We start from the raw sequence: 24,956 nt of genomic DNA, 5'->3' as shown, positions 1-24,956 counted from the left end.
CGAATCGAAATTAAAAGAAAATTAAACAACGCCCCCCTTTCCACCCAAAAACCTTAACTAAACCACGCAAACTTATACACACACACACACACACACACAACCACGCACACATCCACACACTTGTCCACCCATATGCACATGAAAAATAAACGAAATAAACCAATTTAATTACAAACACAACAACTCAAAATGCATGTTTTGTACATATATCTAAACATATGTGCATATATATAGATTTGTAGATCTATGTATATCCAGTAATTTACACCGATATTTACTATATAGAAACTGTTTGCTTTGCTTTCGGTATTTGCCTTAAAGCTTTTGCTTCAACTTTAGATATATATCTCTCTCTCCCTCTCTTTTTCTATCTTTCTGCTTGCTGATCCTCAAATTCACCACAATGTAGATGAGCAGATGTAGATAACATATGTAGATAATGTAGAGTATATATGTAGATAACTTGTAGTATATGTATTAAACACATCGTTGTCGTCTTTTCTTTTTGGTTTCAAAACTATTTTGACATAAACAATTTTGTATTGAGTTCTTAAAATATATCATATCACTTGATTTTATATATAAAAAAAAAAAAAAAACAAAATATATAGGACAACAATTTGTAGTAGTTCTCAATCAGAAATATATATATATGAATTGGCAAACAAGAAAAAAAAATGAAACCAAAAATGCAAAAACCGAAATGATAATAGTTAGGCAAACCAAGCAAAATAAACTACTACTACCTACTACTAGTTAATCGATATATGTATACCTATATATATATATATCAAATCAAATAATAAAAGTTGAAAAACCCCAACCCCGCCCCCTCTCCCCTATATATAAATATATATATATATATATACTATAATTAGCATTCAATTATATATGTATACGTATAAACTTAAGTAGTGTATGGAATTGTTTCAATGTTACACGCCCTAATTCTAGGTTTAATTAACAATAATAATAATAATCCTGCATTTGAGATCCCTTTCAATATTCAAATACTTCAAAACTAGTGCAATTAAATTCGCATTTCAATATGTATTTTGTTGCAGTGAAGTAATAATATTTGCTTGAATTTTACATATCTACAAAAACATATATATATATATATATATACATATATATGTATATATATATATATATTATATATGTCCATCCCCTTTATTATATGACAATTTAAATATTCACACATCTGATTAAACAAATATGACAAACAGATTGTGAAAGTATGTGTGTGTATTTATTTTGCAGCCTTTAATATATCTACTACTACTATATATATATATATATATATATATATATATATATATACATATATGTGTGTATACATATATACATATATATTAATAATAATATATATTTTGACGTGGCTCCTATAAGGAGCATAGAGGAAATATTTGTAGACATGTTTTTTTTTTTTTGTTGTAAACCGAATTAATAATTGATTTTCTATATATATCTATATACATATATAAAATATATACATACATGTGCATATACAGTCTATATACGTATGTGTGTGTATATGTGAACAATAAAGAAATGAATGTGAGTCCACAAGAAATCTGTCATGATGAGAAAAAATTGATAAACATGAAATAATTCGGCACCTGCCCCTCTGAACTTCGCTCCCACCTGCTACTGGACCTAGCCCTAGCCGTGCCCCCTTCTCCCCTTAAACTCAAACAGACTGATTTCAAGTGGCAACATTCATTCTTATGCATAACACAAAATACTAATCGAAAATCAACAACAACCTTTTCTCTCTCTCTCTCTCTCTCTCGCTGTGTGTGTGTATAAAATTATTTGTTTAGATGCTGGAACTGCAGGATGCTTCAAGGCATCCATCGCAGGAATCACTTACCGGTGCCGATGCTGGCCATTTACATCCTGGACATTCGTATATGAATGGCCATCGCCGTTCGCCCAGTTTGAGGTGAGTTCAATCGATACAATTCGAGTTAGTACTCGGTTTATGCTTAATGCTTATGCTTTTTCTAGGCATAACGGCTCGCCATTAGCCCGATCTCCGAGTCCGCGACGACGTGGCCATCAATACATACATCATGATATCGGGTTCTCCGATACCGTATCTAATGTTGTAGAGATGGTCAAGGAGACTCGCCATCCAGCATCCAGGCATGGCAACAGCCATCCGCGTTATCCAAGAGGTATTTATTAGTTTGACAAATTGTAGATACTCTATCCCCCCCTCCCCATATAAATTATATGCATATATGTATTTTATCTATCCTATATAATTTGATATGTGTGTGTGTTTCATAGTAAGAGTGTATAGGCCACCCAAAGCACGAAACGATATTAAACTTAACTCAAAAGTTGGCCACAATAAAAACGACTGATGTATATTTCTAAACAGATACAAAACAGTTTTTGTTTGTGTTATGTTGTTGTCTGTCTTCTGTTTCCTATTTTCTCTATGGCCCTGAGTGTGCCGCCCCCTCCGTCTCCTCTCCTCCTACAAAAACCAAACAACTAATCCCATTCAAACACTTTAATTCCATTCCAAAGGGCGTCAAACGAATTGAAAAAACTTACGCAAATACATATTATATATCGTATTATATATCAATGATTCGGTCATGCCGAATATAGTTTTATCTATTTTGGTAGTAATACTAGTTAATATACATACATATATGAATATATGTCTACAAAAACAAGATGAAAAAAATACCTAAACTAAAGCTTTTTAAATACAATAATAATAATAATATACAAAAACATAATTATATACGTTTTCACCCCAATTCGTTTGAACAAAAAAAATCGATATCCGATTCTGAAAACAAACATGAGACAAAAAAAAAAACAAAACAAAACAAAACAAAAAATAAATCAATTAAAACAACAAATGCTAATTCTAATTAAAATGCAAATTCTAAACACGAATTCTTAAAAATACGTAAACTGTTGTGCCCCGACATCCTTAATTATTACTACTTTCTTGTTTCTTGTTTCTTGTTTTCTTGTTTTTCATTATTTTTGATTTTGTTTTTTTTTTTTTTTGAATTTTTGTTTTCCGTTTTGGGTTGTGTTTTTCTTTTGATTATTGTTTGTTATATGTACAATATAGGTTCATGGTCAGCATCGACAAGTCCGGCCCGTTCGCCTTCGCCTTCTCGTTATGGTGGCCATTTGTCTCGCAGTAAACGCACTCAACTGCCTTATCCCACATATGGGACAACAAGTCTATGTCAAAGGTCACGATCGCCGAGTCCCGCCCGACTTCAGGAGATGCGTGAACGAGACAGACTTGGTTATGGGATTGATATGGGTATATCTTTAGCACAAAAATTAACAATTAACAAACAAAAAAAAAAAACCAAAAACCAAAAATTAAAAAAAAAAACAAAAAAAAAAAATACAAAAAACCAATTACTCGATCAAGTCAAATCAAACTCAAATTGTTTTCTCTATATATATATATATAAATGCTAGTACTTTCTTCTTACACAAATTTCTTCAAAAACATTTCTATTTTTACAAAACATCAGATCAGACATGCTTAATCTCTGTACTAACTTACTACTCGTACTCGAACCATATTTTAGTTGTCAACATGCTTAACATGCTGTACATGTATTTTCATTGCCATGAGGTTTATTCAATCAATCAATCAATCAATCAATCAGTCAATCAATCAATCATAAGCTTAAATATAATATATATTCAATAGTTCTCAAGTTATATTCATACCCACATTCAGTTCTCTTCAATTGTACTCAATTTCACTCGTTATAATCGCCGCATCGTTCGCAGCCGTCGTCATTTGTCGTTCATTTCGTTTTGTTTATGTTTTTTCAACTAGTTGTCATACCAAACCAAGAACAAATCGAACCATTAACTAACTAACCAACTCAACTCAACTCAACACAACAAACATTCATTCACTACTTACTCAAAACATCATCTCGTCTCTCTTTGTATGGTTCTGTATTCGTTCTCATCCTCATCCTCATCCCTTCTCTCTCTCTCTCTCAACCATTTTATTTAACATTTTTATTTATTTTGATTATACAACCACCTTGTGTACCTATGCATACAACTCTAGCACAAACAGCAACAATATCTACGTACCTGTAATTCATTTTAGTATTCAAGTCGTCCAGTATTGTGTACCGAGAGTCTACTAATTACATAGTTAGTCTAGGCTATAACCAAAAAAAATATAGTCAATTAGTAGGAGATTAGATCTAAGAATTACCCCTGCAAATTATATTATATGGATTTGATTCTGTGTCATTGTATCCTACAGTTAACAGAGTAATGTTTTAAAGATATATGTAGTTAACTAATGTAATTACCGTTAGCAGTGTCGGATTAAGCGATTCAAGGAACCAACATATAAGTTTAAGGGGTTTTAATGATCAACTTTAAAGGCAAATTAGAACATGTGAAAGTGAGACTATAAATGGGATTTTTTTAAGATTCATAAAGATATTGGGTTTCTAGAATTTGTGAAACAAATCTGACTATTTTTTACAGTCTGTAATAGGCCCATTTCTAAAATTGATACAGCAATTAAATCGTAATTTAGCATATTCTAAAATTTCATTTAATAATTGGATATTTGGGAAAAAAAATTTCAACCCGAATTAGAAACAAAATCAGGATATTTTGCATAATTGGCAAAAAATTTAGTTCTCAAGATTTTTATGCAGATTTAAAGACAACTTGAAAATAAAGCCATAAAGATTTCCAAAACTGAAAAAAATTGATCAAATTGTAGAGCTTTATAAAATCAAGGTTTATCAAGTTGACAAATTAAAGTTAAAAGTATCAAAATGATGAGATATTACTTTTGAAAATCGGTTCAAATTTATCAAAGTTACAGATTCACATATTCACAGATACAGATTAAAGAGTTTTTAAGAATTTTCCGAGCTTACTTTGAATTTTTGGTATATGTATGTATGAACATTAAATTAACCTTTTTAGTGATTACAATTTTAAATACCGCTCTAATAGAGCGGGGCACCTCAAGGCACGGGGACCTTCGCATATTCCTAGTCCGGCACTGACCTTTACATATTTTGATCTGCTATTTTATAAGGGTTTAAACCTGGGAATATTTTTCAAAAATTTTCAAAACATTGTTTTCCGTTTTCGGAACTTATTCTGAAAAATGCCTAAATGTATGTGAGTAAATTTAAAAAATTGCAAAGTCGGTGATATTGATTCTCTTAACTAATAGATTCCCGATTTTTAAACAATTTTACGCAGAGTATTGAAAGATGATAGTAATTTTTTAGAAATTTATTACAACTACTTCACACAGGCGCCATAAATCGACATTTTCATTATTACGTTGTGTGTTTTCTGTTGGGAAAATTTGCCAAAAACCTTAAAATTACATACATACCACATGAAGTAAAAAGTAGGAATAGCTTTTGGTTTGGATAAGACCAAAAAATCCAGTAATAATATTCAAAATTTATATATAAGCTATGGATAATATCAATTCAATTCAATCCCAATCGGAATCAACTGACCAAGGATCTCTATTTTGTAGTTGCTTCTTTATTCTTTGCTCAATACAAACTTTAAGTGCAGGAAAGTGTGTGTGCACATCGTACACATACATTTACTTACTATATTATTACTTAAAATAACTTTCAAAACTATTATCTGAAGGAAAGACAAGCGCCATTTCCATCAATATGTTAATTAATTTCTATAAAATAAGAAATATCTATGGCAGATAGTTGGTTTCTTAATTTAACGCAAAAATATCCAATAATTTTATAGTCACAGATATCTTTCATATATCGCTCTCGTTTCGAAGAATTTTTAGTTTGGTCACAAGTAATTAGAGTGTTTCTGGGCCCCAAAGGCGAATCTAGAGAAGTTAAAATAAGCGAAATTTGTTTCTTAAATTGGACAAAAGGCAATCCAAGGTTCTTATTTAAATACTATTCTGTGACTTAATTTTTCATCGACTTTAATTAACTAAATTAATTAGCGCCAAAATTTGTACAGGAGGAAAAATGAAATAGTACTTACGAAATATGTAGCATAGTTTTTGGGGCAGTTGGAATTTTTAAATTATTTTCGTGCCTATTTTTCGGATTCTTTATTTTAGACAATTTCAAAAAGTTGTGTCTCAATTACATCATGACTTTATTCGAAAATTACTGAAATTATTCGTTTTCAGGGTTTGATGTAAATTTAAGGACAATTTTCTCATACAAAAAACAAAATGACAGAATTACAGATTCTCAAAGTTAAGGTCTTTTTTAATAACAATTTTAGTTAAAACTTCATTTAAATAATTAAAGGAAAAATACGTTAATTGTGTCTTACTAACGTACGTTCGGGAATATTATATGAAGAAGGTTTAAAAATTAGTTTTGCATACTTTAGTGGGCGAATTGCCTTCATTTTGATATCCATAGATTCGCCACTGATTGACCTTGGGGTAAAAGAAAGATTAGATCAGACATAATCGTAGAGAAAATAGAAATACAGGTGTGCAACTGGAGGCATTTATTCTCACTCTCTCGCTCGTTCTGTCTATATATCTCTCTTTCTATCTCTCTCTCTCTCTCTCTCTGTATGTCTTTGTATGTATGTATGTATGTCTATGGAATTTTGCACCGTTACGTTTACATTTATTCGAATCAGTTTCATTCTTGAAGTCTATCGTCTTACTGCAAGTTACATTTACTTAGTATTATCCACAGTCATGCATGGTAACAATCGAAAACAATCAATTGCAAAACTGACTCAGCACATCGATCACTTTTGTATCATGAAAACTATCGATTATCTATGAATATAAATAACAAATAGCACTATTACAACACGAATTTATACAAAACTCTATATCAAATGTGGCCATACATACATACATATATGTATAGAATGATTATAATTGCATTCGATACAACTAATCAGATTGGAAACCCAATCTTGATTTTACTTCATATTCATATATGTATGTAAAAAAGGTTTTAAGCGCTCAGAACTTTGAACTGAAGAACAATATTCGGTATCAAAATCTGAACACTTTTCAAAATTAAGTATTGGTTTTCTTTTTAAATATTTTTGTATATATACATACATACATACATACATACATATGTACATACATCTTACATACATCGTACGTACATTTGGTATTCTATGTCTGTAATCTCAAAAATCAAACACTAGCCACACACTCTCCGTTAAATGTCGGATAGTGGATCGGGCATTGACAACACAATCAATATATACTCTTTTAGATGAAATAAACATAATACACATACATCTATGTACATACATACATATTATAACTGTCACATTTAGTACAATGTCTGTCTGATGTGGAAAACTAATCGTATGCCATCTGTGTCCTCCCCACTCTCCTGTATCTATCTTATGTCTATGTGTCTATATGTCTAGGTGGCCCGCATGTGCAACATAGCTACCCAACGCTAGCCTCTCGTCGTGCCGGAATCGGACGACGTCTACCACCGACACCAAGCAAACCGTCGACACTGCAGCTCAAGCCAACCAACATTAATTTTCCCAAGCTGAATGCGAGTCCAACACATGTAAGTATCATTTTGTTTGTATGTAACTAGATCGAGTCATTCAATTTGTTATTTGCCTGTTTGCAATTCGATCAGTTTCCAATGCAGGCGCATCATTCAACGCCCCACAGTGTTCACTCGCTGCCACATCACCGCGACCTATTGCGGGATCCTAGGGATATGTATTATAGTAGTAGAGAACGCGAAAGGGATCGCGAACGCCTTAGAGATCGTGATCGAGATCGGGATCGATTGCATGAGTATGACCTGCGTTACGAGTATCGAGATCGAGAACATGAGTTATACGAGCGTGAGCGTGACCGTGAAAGGGAAGCGGAAAGAGAAAGGTATGATTTGAATTATGAACAGCGATGACTTAGACGACATATACATACATACATATATATAAATCGAATAATTTCCGACTTTTGCAGACTGGAATATATAGCACCGCTGTCATTTGAGCAAGCGTTGGCTATGGGCCGAACAGGTCGTGTACTGCCATCTCCAGTTCTAAATGGTTTTAAGCCAAAGAGCGGACTTAATACTCGACATTCCGATTCGGATGAGGAGGATTGGTGCTAGCAAAGGCTTTGATTGCGATCGCGTAATCGAAAGGAACAGATCTGGGTATAGCATCAGGCCATATGCTCATCGTTATCAGCACCAAATTTAGATCATAATTTTGATACGATACGACACGATTACCATGAATACCAACAACAAAAACAACCAACAACAATAACAACAACAACAACCAACCGATATACAAGTCCAATTACAACATTAATAAGATCAGCTGCATCAGCCTTAGCATTTGCATCTACATCCAATAACAAATTGGCTAAAAAAAGCTTACAGCAATTCAACCCAAATCGTCAATCGCAATCGCAACAGCAACAACAACAACAACAACATATACTACAAAAACGAGATCTAACTTTTTGCAGCCATGAGCACTATAAATCCTCACAACAATTGGCAAGGATATCCTTGCCACTGACAAGAGCAACATCACCCCAATCCGATATCGACATTGATTATAATTACCATTATCATTATGATAACGAGAACGATAATGATATCAAACGACAAACAGCAACAACAACAACAACAACAACAGCAACAACAACACCAAGAACTACAAAAATGCAAGCAATGATATTAAGTGTACCAATTACAATAACAAAACCAGTAGATACTAAACAAAATAGAAAGATCTATTCACATAATGACATTAATTATATAGATAACAACACATACGATATTGATACAATAGCGATAAATCCGCTAATAGCAGGGCCAACATCAACATTAACTCAATCTCATTTTGAGATCCAAGCCAATGAAAGGCAACAACAGCAACAACCACAGCCACAGCCACAACGACAACAACCAAAACAAGAACCACAATTAGAACCACAATTAGAGCCACAATTAGAGCCACATAATCAGCACCAAACACTATCGCCACCGCCGCTGTATTCGTATCATACGCTATAAGGAATTAACATCAACCCATCAAAAATCAAAAATAGAAACAAAGAATCAGACAACAAACTGAAACCGAAACTGAATAGGAGTAAAACCTTAAAACACAAAAAGCCTAACAAAACCAAAAAACAAAAAACAAAAAAAAGGAAACAAAAAACTATGTAACGAAAACTAAACTAAAACAAAACCAAAATGTGTGCGCGAATAACATGAGCCAGAGTCAGTAAAATGATGATATACATATACATATATATGTATATATATATATAGGTATATATACATTTGTATGATGTTAATGATTAATGATATAATGAATGATATAATAGATGATATGATTAATGTATTGCCTGTAATTCAGTAAGAATGAAAATCTCTCTCTCGATACAAGCTTAGATCAACCTTAGGGCCTCTAGGCATTACACACACACACACAAACAAAACATACATACATAGGTAGTAAATCTTGTAGGTACATACAACATTACATTACATTACATTACATTACATTACATACTTACATTGTAGGTAATGATAATTCTAGAAAATAGCTCGATGAATCTGTAATTTGCAAGCGTTTTTGTCTTGTTTGTATTTAAAGTTAGTAATTCAATTATGTATGTACATTTCGTAATGCGAAATTATATATATATATGTATATATATTTATAATATATATATATGTATATGTATGTACATACCCGATATTATTGTAGATATCAAATTTTTGTATGTAATGTATTTACATTTACCTACGGCTATGGATTATATACAAAGACACAGACACTGGATTCCAAACACCGATACACACACATACATACACATACATACGTATGTACATATACATAGATGCATAGTTAAATGATTTTCACAGTGAAATCGAAACCTTTACGGAAATAATAGACCGGGACGACAAGAACCAAACCCAAGCCCAAATTTGAAAAGCATTATGTATATTCCACCCCAAAGATATTAACCAATGCCCCCATACTCCCCCCACCCCCCCACATATCCACCCACATTTGTGTATATTTGAGCGAATAATATGATCTTTCCGTTTGTTTATAATATATTTAGATCCTATACAATTCCTCTATTAATAAATTCATTTGATTTTTATGTCGACGCATTAAAAGGCGAATGTATGTAGAATCTGAATTGGCGTCTAATTTGGCCCCCTAAAGTATGTTATAACTGGTGCAAGATGCTAGTAAGCTTTCGCAATGTCATTTAGCCAAACAAAAAATTGTTTACTAACAATTTTTGGAACTTTTTATCTTCATGATAGTCATTTGACTGCCTATTAAAAGTATTTTGGCCTTTTGTTTCTCCTTTGAATTACATACACACACACATGCATATATACAAGCACACACACACACACACACACACACACGCACGTGTACTTACTTATTTACTTAATTGCCATGCGATATCTACATAAACTAAACTAAAAGAAAGATTAAGAAAACCAAAAACCAAAACATTTATTTACCAATTTAAAATTGTCCCAGCAGCAAAAATAAAAAACAAAACAAATTTAAATTGGAATTCAAGAAATTGTTTATAAATACTTTTTACGAGTATTTAAACAAAGAGAAAACACACAAAACAAGTTGATATATAATACTTATCGAGTTTTTTTGTATAAAGTCAGTATATATGTTCAGATGTATGTATGTGTGTGTGTGTGTGTGTGTGTGTGTGTGTGTGTGAATGGGTATTCGTGTACGTGTCGTGTATGTGTGTGTAGGAAGAATATATATTTTCTAGTTTTCCCATTTCATTTCAATATAAACAATTCTCATAGCTTGAAAACTGTTTCACACAAAATAAATTTTCGAATTTTTGAATATTTTGAAAAATATTTTTATTCGCTACGAATTGGATAGCCTTTTTGCGTCTTCCCTTTGTTTTCTATAAGCACGTTGTTATTTCAGATTTTCAACATTTGCTTCGATGCTGCATATATTCATATGTATGTATGTAGTTACACACACACTAAGATGCTTTAAATACACATACACATTCATATAAGATACATATACATATGTACATATAGATACAAACAAATAGAAACAATTTGGAATAACAATAATTCATAAACCAATTTACTTCGATAACTTTTTGCAAGAGAAATTAACGTAAATAGAATATAACTCATACCAAGACCTAATACACACACACACACACACACACACTTTCTATTCTTTTTTTTTTTTTGTAAATCAATAAAATCAGTTAGTGTAACTGTATAGATAGATAAATCGTACATTTTGATCAACATAAAAATCAACAAGAACTAAAGAAAATTAAAAAAAAAAAATAAAAATGGGATATGGATATCGAAGAGCGCACAATTATTGTAATTAATTAATGACAACAAAGAAAAAAATGAATCCATAACTTAAGTAAATAAAAATACCTTAACCTAATTATAATCGCTGAGCAGATATGCGAATTTACACGACAACAACAACAACAACAGCAACAAAATCCAAAACAAAAACAAATAAAGCGTAACAACAACAACAGAAAAAAATAAAGGGCATCTTTCATGCGATTGTAAAAACGAATTACCAAACCGAAAAGAAACCGAACCAACTAAACGAGTTCACTTATAGATTTGTATGATAATATATATATAGAGACCACTCCCCGTTCCTCCTCCTCCTCCTGCTTCTCCTTTATGTCCTCCTTCTTGTCTCCCATTCCCCCTCACTACCATCTACCATATAAAGCCTTGAAGCCTTTTGGGTAGAAATACATTCAATACGTATGCAAATTAATTAAATATTTGCCATATGTAACTATGGTTAGGGAATTCTAGTCTGAAATTAAGGATTTATTCAATTCTAATTCTATCATACCAAACAAAAAAACGAGAAAAAAAAAAAAAATAAAAAACCAAAAAGAACAAAACAAAAAAATGAACACTAACTTGCTTACATTTTAATATACATACATAAATAAGTGAAACATACATACACAGACCAGACAGGACATACATACACACACACACACACACACACACACATATACATACATACATACAAACTAGTGTCAAAGAGCCCATAGCTAAGTGATTCATACTCAAACAAATTAAACAAAAACTAAAAACTGCTACAAAACTAAAAAAGCAAAAAAGAAAAATTAGGGAAATTTTCAAGTCATTGAGACTCGTTCGCTTACCGCAAAAATGAATTCCATGGCCCTCCCCCAACACGCACCCCTCAAATTGAAAGTTGAATATGTCCGAACGATTCAGTTAATATATATATATAAACCCATTGTATTGAATTTATAGAGTTCATGGTTCGTTCGCTATTAACTTCAACTGTCGTCGTCGTTGTCACATCAATGCCAAAACTATCAAAATAAAACCCAATACAAAAAAGATACATACATTAATACATATATTAATAATCATTTCATATGATTTAAGATTTTACCTGTATATAATTATTAGCCTTGAATATTGCTATTAGATGAAATCTTATCTTAGTTAGTATACCCTAAAAAAAAAAAACAAAACATTTTTTCTTCACTCTGTCACTTACTCAGTCACCTGGCCAGATCTCGCAACATCTCGTTTTGTAAATACCTATATAGTTTGATATATATACATATTTGATTTAAGACTAGACAAGTTTTTTCCCCCTCCCCCCCTCCTATATATATATATATATATTGAGTATGTACAACCATGATCTCAAGAAGATATTCCAATCTATTGTACAAATTAAGATGAAATATTTCATGCATTCGCATAAATGGGCTTAGGAAATGATTATGCGAACAATTTTATTATTGCATTATCTTTAATTATACTAGTCCATTTTGAATTAATCAAATCACTCTCACTAGTCTTTTAGATCTTAATTCCACTAATTGCTATCAATGCTTACAAATTTCGCTGCTTCTATTTGAAAAAACAAAACCAAAAACAAAAAACAGAAATCATTTCAAAACGCTGGCCTTCAAACTGTGAACTCAAAGTATTTTTTAATTCCTACATACTCGGCACACACTCACTTAAACACACAATCAATCAATCTATTCAAATTCAAACTTCGAATCATATTCGTAATGCAAGTCGTTAAAGGGAGAGAGTAGAGTCAAATATCCATAGAACTAATAACACAAATTTTCATATACATAATATGATATTTTGAATTTTTTAGATGTTTCTAGACAATTATTAAAGGAAGAACCAAAATATTTGATAGATTCTGTTGTAATTTCTTTAGACAAAGTTTCAACTTCAAATCAGATCAAATAATTTTGGGTAATTTTGAGTAGAAATATAAACATAAATGGCTCTATTATCACTCATATGAATACTTGATCTAAAGGAGACTTTAAAACACACACAGACACACACACACACACACACACAATACCCCCAGACAGTGTTCCTTATCGTATTAAGAATTCATATATGTATAGTCCAAAAGAAAAACAAAAACAAAAAAACAACAAACAACAAAATGAAAATATCAATCTATTAACATATTTGGAATATCTTCAACTTGTTCGACGGAAGGACCACAACAAGGCTCTGCAAACGGCATGGCACATGGGGAAAACAAATCCGAAATCAGAACTTATCGAGTTCAAATGTTCGAGTTCGAATTCTCATATACTTATATATATAATAAGAATTGATAATCGTATCCCTCCATCTACCAGACTAGATGCCAAAAAGCCAAACTGAATAATCCTAACTAAATATATATAGAATCTTACAATATATACAGCATTGTGTGTTGGGGCTTTGAATGTTCTTCCAAAACAAAAAACCAAAAACAAACAATCTTTTCTCCATATATATTGACTACATTCAGTTTAGACAAACACACACACACACACACAGACACACACATACATCCTTTGATATCATACATACATAGGTAATAGAATGAATCGATATATATATATCTTGTACCTACCAACCTACCTAATTACATAGATGAAAACTGTACACAAAACTTCTCGTCTCCGATTTACCCAATTTATAATGACGGCATCATCATTATGTGTTCATTGTTTCCCTTCTAAAAACTTTCGATTCGATTGTGGATGTTCTTCTTTCTATATATGTATATATATATACATATATATACATTAACATATATACAAATATACACTTAGTGCATACATACAAACATATACATTACAATAATATGTTGTATGTTATTTTTTACATGGTTTTCTTTGTTTTTTTCTTCTATTTTTGTTTTTTGTTATTCGTCTACTATCTGCTTCAACAACAACAACAACAAAAACAAAAACAAACAAGAAAAAAGGTCACATGAGAAATCTAAAGTAGCCCTAAAAATTTTATACAAACATAAGAATAAAGCAAAAACAAAAAAAAAACAATATAAGTAAAACAAAAAAAAAAAAAAAGGGGGAAAAACCAAAAATTATATTATATATAATAAATTACAACTAGGCAAATTTAAAAGGTAATGGTAATGGCTAATATGTAATGATAATGCATATATACATATATATATTTGCATATATATATATATATATATATACTTATATATAAATATCTTAACTGAATATAATAAGTAAATTATGCAGTTTAAATAATTAATAAGAAAAGTGCTAGACATAATTTAAAGTACGTTTAATTAATAATTATGTAATTATAATGACAACTTGTAATTTATATACAAGATATACATACATAAACATACAATATAATAACATAAATACCTGCCTTCAACAAATTTGTTAATAACAAAAAAACAACTATTAATACTTTCTTATTTTACATAAAGTAACGGAATTACATAATAAAACAAAAAAAAAAAAAACAAACAAAAAAAAACCCAAACAAAAAAAAAAACCAAAACAGAAAAAAAAAACAAAAATTAAAAGTAAAAATACAAAAAAAAAAACAAAAAAATGAATGCCAGAAAATTACAAACCTAATAGAAAATCTTAAAGCGTTTCATTTCTTTTGGCTAATCAGAAAGTGGTAAAGGAGACTTAGGAATAAAAGTCAAACTTTGAATCAGGACCGAAATAAGTAAACAAATTAATCAACGGTGGCAATCCTAATTTCTAATTTCTTTCTAGAAGTTTGTCCAAGCGTTTACACCTTGCAATTCTGAGGCAAATCTTACATTCAGCCCAGAAGTATGCTACAAAAAGCTCAGCTCAACTCTGCACATTGCACTATGGTGGTCCAGACGTCGAAAGTTTTGGCATGAAGTCGAATTTGCAATGTTAACAAATCGTTGTTTTTTTATTTTTATCGTAAGATCATACATTAAAAAAATACAATAAAAAAATAATTTTTAAAAGCGCCACCAAAGCTTTTTGAGGGGTTTTAAAAGTGAGTTAGCGATCTGATGATTTCGCAATCACAATTGGGGCCAAAATATTTAGTTGCTTTGTGTCACATTCTTCAATATGGTTCAGAAAATTTAAATAAATTACACAGGCCGACATGATTTTTGGTGACGTTAACCTGAGAGGTGTTTTTAACTAACTGACTGCATACTCAGTTTTTGTGAAAATAGGGGATCTAGGGTTGGAAAATAGGCACCCAAAAGTATACTGTATAAAGTTAAAATTGTTTTTCTACATTTTTAACGAATTGTAGAATTTCTTGTTTAAGAAAAATAGCTGTTGTTTGCCAACATTACTTATAAACAATTTGTTAGATGCATAAAATTACAATAATTTTTTTAAAATTAACAAGTTGCAAATTCTTCGAATCCCTGTAGCATACTTTTTAGTTCGAATTTTACTCATTTTGAAAACATATCCAAAGTGCATGATAATATGCATGATAACATAAAAACGCCTCTTTGATTTTGTGTAAATTGCGTTTAAATCATACCTAATATATTAATAGGTTAAAATAATAACGTTTTGAGTATAACGTCTGAAACGTCTCAATAACTTGTCTATATTATACGAGAAAATATTGAAAATTAGGCCATTTTGAATAACTCCAACGCATTTTTTTCGAAATCCTGACGTGATGGGCAAAAACTAAGTACCGGGCCGTGTTCAGCACCCCCAAATTACTATAAAAGACCCATTGAACTTAGAACACTTTTTCATGACCTCGAAAGTGTCGGGCTGTGTTATGGAAAGTAATCTTCAATGTATGCACTATCTAATGTATAATGTTATTTTATGTGTAGTTCCAGTGATTTAGTGTTGGGTAATGTTCAATTTATGTGCATCTGTTTAGAAAATTAACATGCGTTCTCCGTGTTTCGTGGAAACTGTTCAGCTGTTTCAAGCTGAAAGCAACTTATTGGTCCAGTTTGTACTTGTCTTTAGCCACAAACTAAAAACTCATCCCGGTTCGTCCCCCTTTTCGCACATTTTGGTAATATATAGAAACGTTCGATTAGAATTCTGCTAAAATGCTAGAGTTTTGGCTTGCATTTTTCCACTTTTTGCCGAAATTTTAAATTTTTTCGACTATACTAAAGAGTTTTAGATAAAGTGGATTAACTTTAGTTTGTCTTTTATCCATTTAATGCATCGTTATAATAGGGCAAAATTAAAATGACTTGTCGAATAATTTAAAATGTGCCCAAAAGTATGCAACTTGGTCAAATTTTACACTTTTCTTCAAATTACAAGAAATTAATATTCACATTGCCAAAATAAAAAATGAATTATAATACATAAGCTGTTTTCTTTCAAAATTTGAAGAGTTATTTACTAATCCAAAGTGTTGCTTGTTTCCATTCGTGCTGTCTAAAATATATATATTTGTTATATCTTTCTACAACGTCTGGCTATGTCAAAGTTTAAGTAGAAAGTTATAGAGGAAATTATAGATTCGCAAAGTTAAGTAGTTTTGAGTTAAGCAAAAGGAGCCGAGGCCCATTGCATTTTGCAAAGCATTTAAATTTAAAACACCACAAGAGTTCATATTATTTAGAAACATTATTAATATTTAATATGTATAATTAGGATAGGGGGGACACAAAAAAATGTTATACAACGAAAAGGCATCAAAAAATTCATTTTAAGCTAAACGAAAAATGCTTTCAAGGCCCTTTCGTCATCTTAACAACTATCAAAATTAACATTATTGCTAGACTCGTTAAACGAATTTTTGTAGATTTTCTTTCTTTTGAGATTAAAGTCACATCAGTCTATAGAAAACGAAAACGACTACTACTACTACTACTACTACTACTACTTAGTTAATAGACACGACCATAGGGCAAATTATGCGGATAATAGGGCATTAAAAACTTCCCACCAAAACGTGAGCCACCCGCAACATTAGCCGATTGTCCAGAGTCTCCGCTGCTGGATGAAAACATTGATGTACATATCTCTGCCCGATCTCGATGCAGTCGACTGCTGCTATTCGTTGATGTGCCCAGGCCCAGACCCATGGAACTGCTGACGCCACCATGTCCTCCATGTCCGCAATGTTGTTGTCGTCGTCTGGTCCTTATCAATGATAGAATGGCCACAATGACAGCCACCAAGAAAATGAGACCCAAAATGCAAAAAGATATTGCCAATTTCGATATTGATAGACAGAGTGTACCCTCCGATGGCAATGGTCTAACATATGGGGGATAATCCTCTACTGAAACAACAAAACTGTATCGATTAGAAACAAAAGACGATTGCATTAACCTTTTAATTAGACTCACCGCTTATATTATAGCCACGATCATAACGTAAACGATCCACTTCAATTTGGGGAGCAGTTACAGCCAATGAATTGAATACTTCGATGCGTGCCAAATGTTGATCCAAATTCACTTGCAATGGCAAATCATTGTTCAGGTGACAATTGAGCTTTTAATGTAAAGCAAGAGAGAGAGAGAGACAGAAATTTTTAAAAAAATTAGCCACCCATAACTATAACTTTAAGTAGTTAGGGTGCTGCTGCAACCGTTGCAACTCAGTTGAGTGCATTTTGGTGCAATAACCACATTAATTAGTTGGGCCCAACAGCAACACCAACTCCAATACACCCACACAAACACACGCACACACACACACATATACGGTATATACGGTACGTTGAGCAGCGGCAGCAACACTTTCGTTTTCATTTGCAATTAATTCAAATGCATTGTTGTTAGGTACTTACATTTGGACACTTCCCCTTACAGAGCTGAACACCACAACTAACATGAAGACGTTCGCGATCTGGAAATTTGAAGGCGGGAAATGTGGCCGAAAATATCCGCTCGACTAGATCTTCCTCATGTTGCTTGGACCAGCCCTCTTCGGCGGGCTTGAAACGTGTATGCAGAGCGGGCATCACCTGCAAAACGAAATCAAAGGATTTTCAATATTATTCTCATAACATAAGACATATGTAACTGTTTTATGCGAAACATTTCCCACAGGAATAATTGCAACCACAAAACGGTACTTAATAGGTCTTTTAAGCTTTTATGCTTGAATTTGTTGGGTGTCACTTGTTGTTGAACCAGTTTTTTTGGGTTTGGGTTTGGGTTGGATTATACAATTATTTTTATTTTATTTTTTTATTAAGTTTTTTCTTGTTTGTCTTTTTTATATATGTATGTATGTATGTATGTATGTATGTATGTGCGGTGGCAACATTCTCTCACACTTACATACAAAAAAGTGTTGTTTATTTCCGTTACGAAAGCAGTGCGACAGAGAAGAAGAAAAAAAAACGGTAACAAAAGTCATGAGCCAAGTTCAATGACAAAAACAACAAAACGTTTGCTGCAAGTGTGTGTGTGGGGCCAAAGGTATGGCAACACCAGCAGCTACACACACACACACACACACACACACATACACACACACACACACATTGAAAGGGTTAACGTATGAAATTACAAGACGCCGAGTGATTTACGTATTTCTATTGTTACTTCTTTTCTCTGCCCCTCATCAGTCCTCTTTGGCTATATGTAAATCTTTATGATTGCATCTCATTTTACATTGGCAAGCACGTGTTGGGGCATGTGTGTGTGTAGGTGTGTGGGTGTGTGGGTGTGAGGGGCTGTGGGTGTGAGTGGGTGGGTTACTGCGAAATTTGAGACAATGGCATCCATCCAACAGTCTCTGCGGAAGTTCAACTGAGTTCAAAAAGAATATTTAACTATGAAATCGAACTTTTTACAATAAACTAAACTCCATTCGAGTTTAAATCAAGCAAAACAAATGAAAAAGAATTTTAGTAATATAAAAACTTAAATATATGTACATAAGTTTTATAATTAAAAGATCTCTTTCTAATGTGAAGGTTAGGAAAGTTAGGAAAGTTAGGAAAGTTGGTCAAAAACGATTCACAAAGATTTTTTTTTTTATAGTTTTAAAATTGAAATTTTTATTCAACCTGCTTTTCTTTCCCGGCCTGTAATTTGGCAGTTTTCTAACCAATTTCAAAAGAATATACAGTAGAATCCGGATATAACGACCCCGGTTATAGCGAATAAAGTTCGATAAGTGATTGGATGGTCCCAATACAAACTTACAAATATGAATGGGCCTACGGTTAGTGCGTCTTCCGGATATAACGTCGAAAATCGTCGGTCCTTTGAGCGTCGTTATAACCGGATTCTACTGTATATCAAATAAATTGGAATTTAGCATATTTTAAAATTGTATCAAACATTTAAATGTTTCGAAAAATTTATTTCTGATTCTTGAAAAAAATCATTATGATATTTTGCGAAAATTGGCAAAAATTTAGTTTTTGAGATTTTAATGCAGATTAAAAGACATTATGCTAACTTTAAAAAAAAACATGAATTTTTTAAATACTCCGACTATTGACGTAATTAGAGCTTCATGAAATTAGGGTTTATTGAAATATTTTGCTGCTCATTGGCATTTTTTGTGCCTTTGGAACATGACCAACAAAGCAATTTAAAGCTAAATTCTAAAAGTATTAATATGAGATATTATTTTTGAAAATTAGTTAAAATTTCGTAAATTTACAGAGTCGCAAAGTTCAAAGTTGTTGTAAAGTTTTGGAAATTTTTCAAATTAAATTTTTGTTAATTTACCTATTTCAATTTAAAACTAAATATTGGTAAATGAATGAACTTTGATCAAAAATCTGTTAACAATGCCTTGCGGGTCTTTTCAATGCGCTATATGTATAGCTAATCCGGCACTGCCATATAGTGATCGTCTTATTATAATCATATAGCTGTCAGATGTTGTCTAGATCAATAATTTAGCTTTATAAATACGTGAAATATTTTTTTAGAGAGATCTTTTACTCTCTTATTGATTGATTCTTTTTATGTTTTCCTTCTACGAAAGTAAAAATCAATTTCGAAATCTTTCATGGTCTTCCCTTCCCTCCGGTCGAACTTTCAACACAAATTTCAACTAGTTGTTTTGTTGTTGTTGTTGTTCTTGCTATATGGTGTGTTATGGTAATCGGTGAATATCGTAATCGGCATTGCCTCATTAATTGTAACAGACAGTTATTATTACAGCACTAGAAAAATAGTGAAGAAACGAGCCTAGAACGAACCGCGAACTGTCTACGAGAACTGTTAGAAATACATAATTACACAAAATGGTGGGGGAGGGGTAGATTTTTAAGTTAAGAACAGTTTTCGTTGCCCAGCCAAGCAAAATGCTTGAAGCGGGCCACAAGCCCATTAAAAACCGTCTAAAAGTGACTAAACAGTTCTTCTTCCCCCATCCCCTTGCCCCAGCATTAGCTTTGCCACCTTCAGTTTAGTCAGTTCTTCTTGAGTAAATTAAGAGGTCACAGCAATTAGCCAACAGTGAATAATACATACATACACACACACACACACACATACAAATCTAAAGAAATATTTAGCATTCGGACATAGACAACTTCAAAATTCCACTTTGACTTCAATGCCAAGGCATTTGCATTTTGGTCCGCTTTATGCACATGTCATTCCATTTTTAGTTTATCTCTCTCTCTCTCTCTCTCTCGCTCTTGCTCTCTCTTTTTTTTTTTTTGCTCTCTCCCTCTATTTTGTTTCTTGAAATGGGTCAAAGCAAATCTTTTGAATGTCTTGTACCCTACATCCGAATGCCTAAATTGGGTATATTAGGTTATCATTAAAGGTTTGCTTGTTCGATATAAGCAATTGAATTTGAAATTTTTGGTCTTGATTTAAACTCAAATTTTATTTACTTTAAGGAAAATATCTTTTATCCTATAAGGTTAGCTAGGTTTCAGAAAAATTCTGAAATTTTGGCTCTTCTTTTAAAATAAAATCATGTAATACATTTAAATTCTAAAAAAAAAATTCTCAAACTCGTTTCGAAACTCTAAATATTGGAAGTTTTGCAATTTTTTCGTCTTCTTCTCGAAGTTAAATTTAGGAAATCGTTACTCAAAATTGATTTTTTTTTATCTATCTTTTTTTTCCCCTAAAAAACTTTGGACACATTTTCTTTATAATTTTTTTTTTTAAGTAATTCTTTCCAAGACAAATTGCAAAAACAATTTTAAGAAATCAAATGTTTTTCAAATATTAATCACATTAATATTTATAACTAAACTTTGATACTTTTTACTAGAGAAAATAAAAATATTAGCCAACTTAAATTTGAGTAATTTTTAAGAATGAACCAAAAATATGTTGAAAATCTTTGAAAATTTATAACTAATATAAAAAAATATGTAGCTAACTTTGTATGTATATATTTTATTTGATTTGAAATTTGTGTTTATTAATTAATAAAGCCAACAAGGGATAGGTATATTATAGTCGATGCCCCTTTTAGACGATCGGTATTAAAGTTGCTTCTTCTGATTCTTCTGCTTCTGTGCGTTTGTGTGTGTGTGTGAGTGTGTGTGTGGAAACGGGGCAAAAACTTAGAAAAATCTCACGGCTTACAAAAAGCAAGCAAAACAAACTAAGAAGACAAAAAAAGAAAAACAATCACATTTGCATTTCTATTTCCATTTGATGTTTGTTTTATTGTTTAAAACTGAAAGAGACTCGATGACAAGCGAAGAGAAGAAGCTGAAGGAGGATGAGGAGGAGGAGGAAGAGGTCTGGGGTAGTGGGTCTTAGTCTTGGTTTGTTCTTCCGTTTTAACACATTTCATTTTCTTTTTCTTGCGGTGCAAAAATTTATGCTCACTGTACATCCATCTTCTAGGTCAGAAGAGCGTGGAAGATAAAAAACAAACAAACAAACAACAAAAAAAAAAAGTGAATTAAATACCCACAATCTACATAGGCATTGTTGTTCTTTGACCCAGTGAGATCTATTGATAAAACTGTTGGCTAGTCATACCAACTAACTAAAACGAATGTTCCATTTTATCTGTTTAGATGTTTACATTTTTGTTCAATAAAAAATGAAAGTTAAATACATTTAGTCGATCAGTCGATCGCCCTTAGCATTAATTAATAGTTGGTTTTGTCTTTAACGGCTAACGGTAACATGTTAAAACAGCAACTCTCTACATACTAGTAGAATGTAAGAGAAAAACCAAAACAAAAAAAGAAAAACTGGCTTTAGCCTCGAGCATGTGGAGAAGACATTACGCAAAACATATTAAATACCTCATAATTTTAGTCATTCATTCATTCATTCATCTCACTCATCTCACTCACCTGCTCATCGATGGGACAACCGCGTGAATCGAGCAACTGTTGCATAGACTCGCCCAGGCCATCCAAAGCCGAGCAATCGACAACATGGACACCAATTGTGCCAGGAACTATGGCACGTACGGTTAAAGTGGTCGGCATGCCAACCTCGACAGAACCTGAACCATTTGGGCCCCCCAATTCGAGCCAAATTCGTATGCGCGGAGAGTCCATATGTGCCTGGTGATAATGCTGATGCTGATGATGATGCACAGTGGCCGATGATGCCACAGCTGCCACATTGTGCATACGAGGATTCCTAAATGGGATTATGCGAATGGGAGAATAGAAAGCAATTCAAATGTTTCTAAATTTTGACTTACCTCTCTTTTGGCAACATTGGTAGATCCTCCTTGAGACTGGGCAAAGACATGCCCATTTCATGGATAGGCACATGACATTTAACCGTACGCCAAATATCCGTGCTTTGTCGCAATTTCTGTTCCATTTGCAACATTATACGTACTGAGTATTCCATTATTCCGCCATTATCGGGTGAGAATTCAGACCGGACACCGCATCCCGATGTGGGTAAACGTAACTGAAGTTGCATCGAATCTTTGCCTCGTGTCAAGCATTCGAGGGGAAAGTCTTTTGCATAGAGTAGGCCATGAAATGGACGATTCAATTCCAAATGCATATGGAACAGATCCTTTGTACAATTTACATGAAGTGACTCAATTTGCATGGATGACGACGATGGGGATGAGGACGGAGATGAAGGCGTAGAGCCGACTATGGGTAAGTTATGGGGGGCAGAATGTAAAGTTGTTGCATGACACACAAACTGTGATAGATGTTGCAAGCCGATAAGAGTGAGATGGAAAATAAAGAAGAAGAACATGTTTCCGATTTCCCGTTTTGTTTGTGCCGGCCCTGGCCAAAAAGAAAAATCCAATTGAAAACCGCAACACCTGCCACTCGAATGCTTCTTGAGTTAACTTCTGGCTGCTTCGACTATTTCTTCTTCGAGATGCTAATGCGGGGTGTGGAATGGAGCAGGAGAGGGGAAGTCGAAGTTGCCTGGCACGTTCTAAATGGCCTACTCCCGTTGCCGCTAAAACCAAAGAAGAAGCACAAATCTTGTCTAAAAGAGCGTGAGAGTGAGAAAGAGAGAGATGCGGGGAGAGAGAAAAGGAGAAACAAAAAAAAAACAAGACCATGAGGAAAAAGGAAAACACAACGACATTTGGGTCAAGTTGAAGCTTTTTATATGTTTTAATAGGTGTATATATGTATGTACATATATTGCTCTTACTTGCAGCTAGTTAAACAAACAAAAATCCAATAAAAAGCAAACATCAAAAACTACAACTTAAATCAACATCAAATTCGACATCAACAAAAACTTTGCGTAATCTTTACATTTTGATTTTTTTTTTTTTTCTTTTCTTATTTTTGCTGGTTTTGTCTTGTTTGTTTGTTGGCTTAACTTATTTAGTCGTATTGGTAATCATGCCAATTAACAATAAACAATTTTTTTTTATATTTTTTTTTTGAAAGTCTTCATCATCAAATCCAAAGCCAATGAAAACTTAACGCGAAAACCTTTTCAATGTCACATCTTTCAAATATTTTATTGTCATAAACCTTTCAGGATTTTTCAAAATGTATACTTTTTTTTTGGGGGGGGTTTACTTTTTACACTTTTTTTTTACTATAATGATTTTTATGAGTATTTCTCGTCTTAAGACATCAATAATTTGTATAATTTTTAAAATAGTTGTTCAAAATGCAAATTATATCTGAAAGTTTTTGGACCCTGACAGGCCTTTTAAATCTCATTTAAATCTGGTTTGAGTATTTACAGAGTTTTTTTTTTCAATAATTTTTTTGAGATAACGATCTAGATTATATTTTTTTATTTACTCCTTAACTCTTCAATTTGTCATGTTTATAAATAGTTTTTGATACTTGTTTTTGAAATTTAGTATATACATCACCATCTAGATTTCTTTAGATTTGTTAAACATAATTTCTAATTGTCCATAAATAGAGTAAAAATTCTCAAATTTGAATGTGTTTATTTATTGTTCTAATATCTTACATTTCCAAAATTCTTTTCGCAGTTGTTTTTTTTTTCAAAATTTGAAAATTTTTTTTTAAGGTTATATCAAAGGTTTTCACATTAACGCATATTTTGAAATTACTTTAATTTAAAGTCACTGTTTTACTTTACACAAAAAAAAAAAAAACAAAAAACCAAACATCAAAAGTAATTTCCTATTAATTGTAATTTTCAAGAGTTCATTTCCCACATTTTACAAAAACCGAAACGAAACGAAACGCACGCCACCGAGTGTG

General features: G+C 32.2%; 2 protein-coding genes across 3 annotated transcripts in view; one reads left to right on the top strand and one right to left on the bottom strand.

Moving 5' to 3' along the window:
- LOC6649112 (voltage-dependent calcium channel type A subunit alpha-1) overlaps positions 1 to 9,189 on the top strand; it is a 66,096-nt gene extending 56,907 nt beyond the window's left edge. The window contains exons 28-33 of the mRNA XM_047011124.1: positions 1,827 to 1,948; positions 2,014 to 2,183; positions 3,110 to 3,310; positions 7,423 to 7,574; positions 7,650 to 7,900; positions 7,988 to 9,189. Of these exons, the coding sequence (XP_046867080.1) occupies positions 1,827 to 1,948; positions 2,014 to 2,183; positions 3,110 to 3,310; positions 7,423 to 7,574; positions 7,650 to 7,900; positions 7,988 to 8,138 (1,047 nt within the window). The 3' untranslated portion in view covers positions 8,139 to 9,189. The remainder of the gene's footprint in view (positions 1 to 1,826; positions 1,949 to 2,013; positions 2,184 to 3,109; positions 3,311 to 7,422; positions 7,575 to 7,649; positions 7,901 to 7,987) is intronic.
- A 7,827-nt stretch (positions 9,190 to 17,016) lies between these two features.
- LOC6649111 lies at positions 17,017 to 24,819 on the bottom strand. Of its 2 annotated transcripts, none has more exons than XM_023179337.2 (6): positions 24,700 to 24,819; positions 22,976 to 23,739; positions 22,617 to 22,911; positions 18,153 to 18,329; positions 17,707 to 17,854; positions 17,017 to 17,639 (listed from the first exon to the last, which is right to left on the bottom strand). In XM_023179337.2, exons 2-6 carry the CDS (start codon positions 23,494 to 23,496, stop codon positions 17,242 to 17,244), a joined length of 1,539 nt encoding a protein of 512 aa, XP_023035105.1. In that variant the 5' UTR covers positions 23,497 to 23,739; positions 24,700 to 24,819; the 3' UTR covers positions 17,017 to 17,241. The 2 variants fall into 2 exon arrangements, with proteins under 2 accessions (XP_023035105.1, XP_046867307.1); XM_047011351.1 differs by having other exon boundaries at positions 17,017 to 17,636; positions 24,700 to 24,818.
- Between the last annotated feature and the right edge of the window lie 137 nt (positions 24,820 to 24,956).

This window comes from Drosophila willistoni (genome assembly GCF_018902025.1).
Source record: "Drosophila willistoni isolate 14030-0811.24 chromosome XL unlocalized genomic scaffold, UCI_dwil_1.1 Seg141, whole genome shotgun sequence".
Classification (NCBI taxonomy): domain Eukaryota; kingdom Metazoa; phylum Arthropoda; class Insecta; order Diptera; family Drosophilidae; genus Drosophila; species Drosophila willistoni.
Note: the sequence above shows the minus strand (reverse complement) of the source record. Positions and strands in the feature narration are given on the sequence as shown.

What these genes read in the sequence shown, in the direction of transcription:
- LOC6649111 (XM_023179337.2), bottom strand. Translation starts at nt 23,496, where the DNA reads ATGTTCTTCTTCTTTATTTTCCATCTCACTCTTATCGGCTTGCAACAT. An exon ending in GTTGTCCCATCGATGAGCAG is followed by an intron (nt 18,330 to 22,616) that starts GTGAGTGAGATG and finishes TTCGTTTTGCAG; the next exon opens with GTGATGCCCGCTCTGCATAC. An exon ending in TCGTGGCTATAATATAAGCG is followed by an intron (nt 17,640 to 17,706) that starts GTGAGTCTAATT and finishes TTGTTGTTTCAG; the next exon opens with TAGAGGATTATCCCCCATAT.